This window comes from Saimiri boliviensis, chromosome 2, assembly GCF_048565385.1.
Source record: "Saimiri boliviensis isolate mSaiBol1 chromosome 2, mSaiBol1.pri, whole genome shotgun sequence".
NCBI classification, from domain to species: domain Eukaryota; kingdom Metazoa; phylum Chordata; class Mammalia; order Primates; family Cebidae; genus Saimiri; species Saimiri boliviensis.
Window position 1 is genome coordinate 186,892,524 of NC_133450.1, and position 10,213 is coordinate 186,902,736.

The 10,213-nt window shown below is 45.1% G+C and overlaps 1 protein-coding gene across 1 annotated transcript; it reads right to left on the bottom strand.

The window, feature by feature from the left end:
• On the bottom strand, positions 1–6,505 carry LOC101034203 (protein SPATA31F1-like). The gene is made up of 4 exons (XM_003943823.4): positions 6,362–6,505; positions 5,378–5,423; positions 4,795–4,855; positions 1–3,772 (listed from the first exon to the last, which is right to left on the bottom strand). Exons 1-4 carry the CDS (start codon positions 6,503–6,505, stop codon positions 1–3), a joined length of 4,023 nt encoding a protein of 1,340 aa, XP_003943872.2.
• Positions 6,506–10,213: the final 3,708 nt, after the last annotated feature.

Genomic DNA, 10,213 nt, shown 5'->3' on the forward strand with positions numbered 1-10,213 from the left:
CTAGGGTAGGTGCCCTGGTTGGGTGACACAAGCCACTTGAGGACAGTGCCAAGGGCAATGGCGGGGCTGGCCCGAGGCTGAGGCAGAGCTAGGTTGTCTGGAGTGTAGCCGGAGCTTATTTTCTAGGGACTGGGGACCATCCAAGAAAGCTCGGCCCACCAACTTCTCAGCAGGACGAGATTGGGCCTTGGAGTGCCTTGGTGGCTTCTCTGTCTTACTTCTCCCCACAGTGTTCTTGGCTGGAGCTGGGCTCTTTGCAATATTTTCTTTTCTGGTTTTGGCCACTTTTGAAGCAGCTGAGTACATGGAGTCTTCATGCCCTTTGCCTTTCATCTTGGGGTTGATACACTGCAGAAAAGATTTAATTTTATTTCTCAAGCTAGACTCTGGAAGGCTGGGCCTCTTGTGAGTATGGGGTGGCATCACCTGCCCATGCAAAACCTGGCCTTGCAAAGTTTGGCCCTGCAAAGGCTTACTCTGAGTTGGTAGGCTTAGGAAAGGCTGACCCTGTGAAGCCTGGGGCACCACAGTCTGGGCATTCTCAGGAATCCTCGCTAGTTCAAAGATGGCGTTTATCTCGGTTTGACGGTCTTGCAGGTCATTTTCGGATTCTTCGCCCCCAGGGACTCCTGTAGATAGCTGTGGGAGCTTAAGCTGAGAGTGATGCTGGAGGCTGTGTTGACAGGGATCTGCATGATGAAAGCTATGGCTCCATCGACAGGAGCCTCGGGGTGTCTTGTTTGGAAGCATCCCTCCTGGCCTCTGTTCTTCAGCAGGGGGTCTTTCTTCTCTGGTTGAGGAGAGCCCAAACCCTGTATCCCCTTCTCTATGGTTCCTGGCTGCTTTGGTTTCTTCTGGGTCCTCTCTCTTTCCTGCTAACATGGGGATATGGGCTGGGACGTTGCTCTTGCTAGGGCTTTGAGGCTCAGGGCCCCAGGGTTCCTCCAGATTGGGGTTGTTCACATTGGCCTCCACCTGAACACAAAGCACGTGGGCCTCTGTCATGTCCCCACTGGGTTGTGAGATCTTGGAGACCCAGTGGGCAGAACTTTGGGGTACTGCTTTGGAATTAGATTGCTTTTTGTTCTGCTGCACTGCCTTCCACTCATTGGCCGGCTGTTCTTTAAGGTGGACCCGTTCTGGATTGGGGGCAGGAGTGTCTGGTGGGATGGGAAGTTCCTGGAACAATGTCTCCCCTTGGTGGTTTAGACTTTCAAGAGACTCCTGTGTGAATACGTTCTCAGGAACTGTAGCACTTTGTTCCCTGGACTCCCTTGCTCTTATGGGAATTCCCAATTGTATCTCTAGGACCTTTTTTCTCAGGTGGAAGTTTAGTTTGGTCAAGATATGTGTCTGGAGTGAGTGGGGGCTAGCTGGATGTGTCTGGCTTTCTAGAGGCAGCGTCTCCATTGTTCCTTTCACTGGCACTGCAGGCTGAAACTCTTCTGCAACTTCTGTACAAGTCTTGTTGTTGTCTTGAGGGCATAGCCCAAGACTTATACAATGATCTTCAAATGAAATCATCTGAGTCGGAGGCCCTGCTGGGATCTCCATAGGCCCGGGCACCATCTCCGTGATGACAGATTGGCTAGTGACTGGCGGGGTCAGGGCCCTGGAGAGCACCACATAATACAGAGCAGGCAGCCCCGACAGGAAGGCCAGATACTTGTGCCGTAAAGTTGTCTCCAGTTTCTCAATGGCTTCCACGGACAAGACTCGGAGCAGCTTAGGGTGTTCAGTGGCAGTACATGGTAAGTCCTGTTGCTGCTGATCAAGGGCCATTGGCATCAAGGGCGTAACTTTGTGATGTAGGTCAGGGTCACTTGCTGTCTGCAGTTCCAGGAGCTGGCTTTCTGGAATGCAGGGAAAAGGAGCCACTGCCAGGCCCTCAGAGATTCTGCAGTCCCAGGACCTGTGTACACAGGCAGGGATCTTGCCCTGGTGGATCTGTCCACATTTGGAGTCAATGTGGTTCTGCAGTATTGCCTTGACCTGGGTTAACAAGTGTGGTGTGGGGATGGACACTGGGGCCACAATGGGTGATGGGGCCACATCACAAGCCCCGTTGGCCTCTAGTGCTGCAGGCTGGGGGATGCTCACATTGGCCAGGGCTGTGCTGCTGCAGGACAAAGTCTGCTGGACAGTGGATGTAAGGAGCAACTGGATGGACTGCCGGATCTTCTGAGGCAGGCCCCAGCGATGGTGAATCAACTGTTTCTGGATGTGGAATTCCAGCAGGTTCCGGGCATGCTCCGGGAAGAGTAGTTCCCTGGTGAGGACTGAGATGGTCTTTCCTGGCTGGGAAGTTGTCATGGTCTCAGGAGACTGAGCTTTGCCACAGGGCTCATGCTGCATGGGGCACTGGGTGTGCTGAGACCTCTGCAGGACAGCTGGCAAGCCCCACTGAAGCTGGAGCTGCCTCTGTAGCAGGTGCCACTCCAAGGCTTCACGCTCGGCCAGAGTCAGAAATGGGACATTGATCTGAGCTCGTTGATGGTCAGATGGAGAAACCCAATTTGGGAAAAGTGGAGAAGAGGGTGGGGCTGACTGGGGTGGCCTTTTAGGCAATAGATGGGGGAAGGAGAGCTTGTTGAAGAGAAAAGGATCCTTCAAGGAGGGCTTGGGGACATTTTCATTCTTTGAGAGGCCTTGAGAGCCCATGAAAGTGGGCTCCTCCTTTGGTTCTGTATTCAGGGACTCACTGTGCAGAGAAGGGAGCCCACAGAATAGCTGGCTGCATTTCTGCTGCAGATCACTCCCTGAGTCATTATTCTGTCCCCCAGACAGTGGATGGGGGCACCTTAGGGCGTTAAGGGCTGAAGAGGGCAAGGCTAGAGCCACAGGGTTTGGGCTTTGCTCACAGTGGTGTCTTTGCTCTGGGTTCATAACAGTCCATTCAGAAACCCAGAAGGTCTGCATGGGCTGGCCAGCCATACATGAACACCAGGTCTGGTGGGAAATGATCTCATATCTGTGAAGAGAGAACTGAGAAGTATTATTCAGGTTGAAAGAAAGTGGCTGGTCATTTCCAGGCTGGTAATACAATGGTGGGTTTGGCATAAGCTGCCTTAGGGACTCCTCCACACGTCTGGGGAGCCCCCACCTCTGGAAATGCATCCATTTTTTAACATGTACCTCAAGAAGCCTCAGGACTTCAGGACTGAGGAATGGCAGGTGGGCAGCAAGGACCATATGCAAGGCCATTGGATGCGTCGGATTCAGGGTTTCTGGGTTCAGGGACAACAAGGAGACCTGGGAATTCAAGTGATGCTGGCCTTGGTTCCCCTGGACATGGCTGGGGTTGCTGTGCATCGTCTCTTCCTGGTTCAGTGGAGTCCCTGAGTCCTCAAGCCTTGAAGAAACCATCACATTTGGGCCCCGGAGCACATCTTGCACTTGAAATTCCTGCCCTAGCCGAAGGTGATCAGCCAAGTAATCTTGGATGCTGTTTGTACCTGATGACTGGGCAGCTGACTGGGTTAAACATTTCTGATCCGTTAATTGTGACAGTGTTGGGGTTACAGATGCCAGTGAAAGCTCTCTGGTGTGCCGGGAACAAAACTCCAGACTCTGATCTAAAGACATGCTAGAAACAGACAGCATCTCTAGGCAAGAGGAGCCCTGCAATGGCCCTGATAAAGTCAGGGAGACCTGGTTGTTCTCATCCGCCAGTAATTGCTGAATCTCCAGAGCCACAGAATTGCAGATTTGGCAGCAGGGATCTGCACACAGGATTCGCCGCACACTTCCCTCCGGAGGAAGCCAGCCCTGGCTAGGAAAGGGAATGTGTCAAAATTAATGATGGAGTGACATCCTTCTTCTCGGAAGAGTGTGGGCTGGAGCTGACACTCTCCTTTGCCAGTCCTGAAAATCGTGGGGCCTGTACTCTCTTGTTGTCTACCTCTCTACTTTTCTTCCTAAGAAAATGCCATTTGGCAAGGTGTGGTAGGCTGGGCTGACGTTCTGGAGCTTGTTGGGCAAGGCTTCAGACAACCCGTGGGAGGGCATGGCCCTCAGAGAGGGCTGGGAGCTGGGGTCAATTCTCTATTGACCTTTTCTAAAGCTGAGCTAGGAGAATGGAGCCAGGCAGTTAGCTGATGGGGTATCACCAAGAACATCACCAGTTAGAACCCAGACTAGTCTCATTTGGGGCTAAGAAACCCAAAGCCTATATTCAGTATTTCCAAGCTATGGGAAATGAGGTCCTCATGGGATTTCTGCATTCTAGGGTATTTGGTACTCCTAATTTATACCCAGCATCTCTTGGGAACAAATCTTGTTCTCTAGAGCTCTTAAGGAGTGGATAAAATGATAGATTTCTGTCTAAGGAGTGTCCTAAGCACTGGCTTCCCTAAAGACTGAACCGGAGGAGGTCACGTCAGCAGAGTCTATCCAGAGTCAGCTATTTTCCCTTGAAAGGGTATAGCTGTAAAGAGAATAAGACAAGGGTGACTTCTTTATTCAAAACCCATTCTATTAACTGGGTAACTTATCTCATGGCTGAGTGCAGTTCCATGTAATATATTTTATGAATTATGCCCTAGTAAAAACCTGAATTGTAGAACTGCTCTTAACCTAGCACAGAGCTGAACTGGGTGGCTCATCCCTCCTGAGACATCTGAACCCAGAAACCCTGAGCACTCTTCCCTGGAAACCCTCTCAACCAGTGTCCATACTTCCACTGTGTATGTCTCCCTCCTAGCCATTATCCTTCTCAGTCCTGCCCCAGGCCAAGCCAAGAAATCATCATAGGCTGGGCTGGTTGTTGATAGACTGCAAAGAGCAATAGATCACCTTTTAATGACAGAGAGCAGCTTCTGTGGCTTCTCAGCTTCTTCCTGGGAATGTCTCCTAGCTGAGGAATGAGGAGACAGTGTTATATGGCCTGGGATAATTTCATAGGCATCCTATAGGAAGCTGAATAGTAAGGCCTTTGACTCTCATCAAGAAAAGACTACAATCCTGAGAAGTCAGTACTCTAAGGCATGTCTAAGAACAGCATCACTGTAACATGATGTCCCATATCTAATTTCATTTGATTTTTACAACCACAATGAGTCAGAATTGTCAGTGTTTTGCTCATTTTATGGATAAGAATGAGAGATGAAATTACTTCCAAAGGGTCATAAAACTAGTAAATTATGCAGTTAAGAACATCAGCTCTACTTTCTTAATTCTTGATTTCCAGGGCATTGAGGTACACAATTTTGGAACATTCCCAAGTTATGATTTCCCACCCATGGAAGTTTCAGTCTGGGGAATTGAAGTATTCAGTGTCAGAGCACTTGGCTCATGGCTCCAGGGGTTATAGAGGGACAAGATTCATGGGAAACTCACCCTCAGTGGAAGGGAGTCAGAGGAAAGATTAGGACTTTACCTGTTGATGCTCCATCTCTAGCCCTTTGCCTGACTTTTTGGTGATGCTTAAGAGACAAAAACATTAGAATGTGAAACTGGAACACCATTTTCTTTTTCATGTCCAAAATAAGGTAAAACATACATATATTTTCCATTCCCTTTCTATATATCTATCTGTATTTTATACAGTCTCCTGGATTTCCTTTGCCTCTTCCACCTTTTTATTCCGTTTCCTTCTCTGCTTGTTTCTGATTCACTTGGAGGCTTTTCTAAACTCTATACCTCCCATCTGATTCCCAGAGAAGTCCTGTTGGATATTGAGGATGACACAGGAGGAAAACAGAACTGACAAAAAGGTAAGTAGTTATTTTTTTTTTTTTTTTGAGACAGAGTTTTGCTCTTGTTACCCAGGCTGGAGTGCAATGGCGCGATCTCAGCTCACCGCAACCTCCGCCTTCTGGGTTCAGGCAATTCTCCTGCCTCAGCCTCCTGAGTAGCTGGGATTACAGTCATGCGCCACCGTGCCCAGATAATTTTTTGTATTTTTAGTAGAGATGGGGTTTCACCATGTTGACCAGGATGGTCTCTTGACCTCGTGATCCACCCGCCTCAGCCTCCCAAAGTGCTGGGATTACAGGCTTGAGCCACCGCGCCCGGCAAAGGTAAGTAGTTCTAACAACCACAGGGCTTCTGCTTAGGAAGCCCACCAACCAGAAAAATCCCCCATATTGAGAGATCTTCCAAGATCCAGCAAGATAGACTCCATGTTATCTAGTTCTCAACTCAAGCCAAATAGAGAGGTTCTTGACAGAAATTTTCTGAGTATGTTGTGGGAAGGGCCTGGTAAGGAATATGGTCTCTGAGAAGAAAAGTATTACACAAATTTAGCTGAAGATATGCTATAAAAATTGTGCAGCAGGGATTATGAGGAGGGACACCTAGAACTTATAAGCTTCTTATCTGAGGCTTAATTAGTTCAGTTGGAATCACAGTGTTGCCCTACCCGGCAGCAGCTCCTTTTAGCTTCCATACGCAATTCATGGTGGCTCCTTTTCACTTGCCAGATAAGTAGAATAATGATGAGGATGGAGCCATAGATATATAAGGGATATCCAACATCCCACAGAACAAAAGTAGGGCTCAACATGGTCTAAACCTCATTCGCATGAGATCAGCCATCCCTGTATCTCGGCATTCAGGGTTCTGGTGCCTAATGACTCCCAGTGCTAGGCCTTGTCATGTCCACCTCACAGAGGATGGAACTAGGCCACCAGACTGCATCACAAAGCCCTCCTGTTTCATAAGGCACATGTAGTAGGGAAGCTTATGTGGTGATTCGGTCTGTAGATGAGGGTGTTTTGAGCCTGGGACTGAAGGTGCCATAAGCAGTGTCTATTTCTTAGTCTGTCTTCACTCTCCACTCCCTGTACCAGCCTGATGGCTCAGCTCTCTCCTTCACAACTGTATGGTCACCCATCCTCAGAAAACTGAGTGCTTTGGCACACAGGGCACCTTATGAGAAGGAGTGGTTAGGCCAGAGGAACCTCCACTAACACTAACTCTCCCATTTGTTTTGGAAATATACCTGAGAAGTACACATGAATTTAGGGAGGGTGGAGTCTGGTTATGGCTTGGAAATGAAGAGCTTTGATGTTTCAGGCAATGGGTGATTGGTAACAGAGGTGCAGGAAGGGGACCGTGGCTGATGTGGTAGGGTAGTAGGGAAAGGCCAAGGTGGCTGTATCAATCCAGTCTTGCAGATGGGTAGGGAGAGACTGTAAATGCTGCCTTCCATGGAGGCACATTAATGCTCAGGGAGATGAAGGCCTGCAGAGATGGGTTAGCGGCCACTTCTGACTGTGGGTCCCAAGTGACTAGTTGCTGTTTGTGGTTGGACGTATGCTGTTTGCCTGAGGAGATTTTGTTCGTTTGTTTGTTATTTTCTCAAATCTGGATTTTGTAAATTTTTAGGCAGGGAATGGTATGTGTTTTCCAATTCAGCTTCAGGACTCATTACTTCTATAGCCAGATGATTGATTTACCTGCTTAGCTTCTGTAGATACTGTGATATGCCTCCAATATCTCAGTATTTCTGAATTTCCTTGGAAGAGTCTTGCTCTGGTAATGGTGGTCTCAAGCCAAGAAACCCTTGGGCTCCAAGTCTCTGAAGAGGCTATTTGGTCCTTCCTCAGTATCAAGTCTACCCAGCAGATGTGCTAAGCACCCAGTATGTGCTTGATCCAAAGCCGGGGGGTGTTGAGGGTACAAAGACATTTGAGCCACATTGGCTTTCTGCTCACAAGATGTTTAAAAATGTAGTTTCAAAGACAAGACTAATTCATACAAAGCAGGAGCCAACAATCAGTACAAATAGACTTACATACTCATTTGCAAGGCTCTGGCCACAAACATTCCATTTCAGAAAAGAGAAATCATAGTGAGGATCGTGGTCATCAGAGAGGGATCCTGGGTAGTTGAAGTTAAGTTTAAAAGTGCAGGCCATGGGCAAAAGGACTGTTCCTGGTGGGAGAGAAACTTACCAGCTCATGCAGAAACTAGGGAATGGGCCATGGAGTTCATTTGGCAATAAGAAATGCAATCTATCTCTAGCAGAAGTGCAGAAGAGTAGACTGGAGAGCAATTGTTGGAAAGATTGGAGTATTAGGGATAGAGGCCTCTTGATGGAGGGAGGGCCTTAGTATCTATTTTATTTCAATCCCTAAGACTGTTTTTTAAAAAAGTAAACATATTTATACATGGCCAAATTTAAAAGGCAGAAGAGGTATATAGCTGTATCTTTGGCACCCTTGTCTCCTCCTATTTTTCTTACTCATCTATCTCTCTTTTAAAAAATGTTTTATTTTATTTTTATTTTGTATGATTACATAGTAGGTGTATATATTTATGGGCTATATGAGATATTTTGATACAGGCATATGATGCATAATGATCACATCAGGGTAAATGGGGTATCCTTTACCTCAAGCATTTGTCATTTCTTTGTGTTACAAACATTTCAGCTGTACTTCTAGTTATTTGAAAATGTACAATAAATTATTGTTGACTGTAACCACCCTCCTGTGCTATTAAATACTAGGTCTTATTTATTCTTTCTTTTTTTTTTTTCTGGAGCAACTTCCCGCCAGCACTCAATCCAAATCTGTCCCTGGCTTGGACAGTTCCTGATGCCTCAATGGCCTACAGCTTTAAATATACACATAGTTAATGTATGTGAGTAACAAGTTCTGTCTGCTTCTAAAGAAGAGTACAAAGTAAACCATGTTAACAGGAAATTGTCTGAGAAAGACAAGCCCACACATTCCATGCTAGCCCGGGGTTCTTCCCACTTTCTTTTTTTTTTTTTTTTTCAGGTGGTTGTGAAAATTTCATGAACTAATCTTATAAACATGGAGAACAGTACCTTGCTTATAGTAAATGTTCAATTAGTATTGCCTCTCTCTTGTATTTTCATTGTTACTGACTTGCTTAGTATTGTGTGGATGTGTCTTTTAATTGATTCAGGAGTTTCATTACAAATTGATATTCACTAACATGAAACCTCTGGTATAATACAAACACAAAGTTTTGAGAACCAATCATGCTAATTGCTTTTGAAACTAAATGCTGATGATTACAGACTTTTTGATAGACACAGGTTAATCATTTACTGCATATAAAATTTCTGACATTTTAATTTTAACTGTTATAAGATGAAAGAAATGAATTAAATAACTTTTAGGAACATTTCCCTACTCTAAAATTATATAATATAGGATTTTATTTTATTTTATTTATTTATTTATATTTTTTTTGTGAGAAGATAAATTTCTTTTCTTTTCTTTTTCTTTCTTTCTTTTTTTTTTTTAAATAAGAAAAAGAATAAAGAAGAGGAAGAAAGAGAAAGAGGAAGAGGGAGAGAGGATGGGGGTATTGCTTTATTGCCCGGGCTAGAATGTAATCTAAATATGGGTATGCCTGTAATTGTCCTTAATAATGGAGATATAAAAGAAAATGAGGGAAGAGAATAACAAACAAGGAGCCAACCAACATTTCGTTTAAACTTCTAAGTTGATATGATGTGGTACTGATCTACGTATTCCTGTATTGGGTGCGTATATATTTAGGATCTTTAGCTCTTCTTGTTGTTGCATTGATCCTTTTATCATTATATAATGTCCTTCTTTGCTTCTTTTGATCTTTGTTGCTTAATTGTAACTTCTGCTTTTTATTTATTTATTTTAACTTTCTGTTTGGTTGGTAAATCCTTCTCCATCCCTTGTTTTGAGTCTTTGTGTATCCTTGAATGTGAGATGGGTCTAGATGCAGCATACTGATGGGTTTTAGTTTTTTATTCAAATTGCCTGTCTGTCTTTGGATTGGGGGATTTAGTCAATTTAAATTTAGAATTAATAATAATATATGTGAGTTTAATACTGCCATTTAATATTAGCTGGCTATTTTGCCCATTAGTTGATGTAAATTCTTCATTATATTGATGCTCTTTTTGATAATTTTTTTAGAAAGGCTGATACTGTTTGTTCCTTTCATATGTGTAGTGGTTCTTTCAGAAGCTCTTGTAAAGCAGGCCTGGTGGTGATGAAATCTCTGAGTGCTTGCTTATTCACAAAAAACTTTATTTTTCCTTCACTTGTGAAGCTTAGTTTGGCTGGATGTGAAATTCTGGGTTGAAAGTTCTTTTCTTTAAGGATATTAAATATTGGTCCCCACTCTCTTCTGGCTTGTAGGGTTTCTGCTGAGAGATCTGCTGTTAAGTCTGATAGGCTTCCCTTTGTGGGTAACCTGACCTTTCTCTCTGGCTGCCCTTAGTATTTTCTCCTTCATTTCAACCATGGTG

What these genes read in the sequence shown, in the direction of transcription:
- LOC101034203 (XM_003943823.4), bottom strand. Translation starts at nt 6,505, where the DNA reads ATGTTGAGCCCTACTTTTGTTCTGTGGGATGTTGGATATCCCTTATAT. An exon ending in CTAAAAGGAGCTGCTGCCGG is followed by an intron (nt 5,424 to 6,361) that starts GTAGGGCAACAC and finishes TTGTCTCTTAAG; the next exon opens with CATCACCAAAAAGTCAGGCA. An exon ending in TAGAGATGGAGCATCAACAG is followed by an intron (nt 4,856 to 5,377) that starts GTAAAGTCCTAA and finishes CTCATTCCTCAG; the next exon opens with CTAGGAGACATTCCCAGGAA.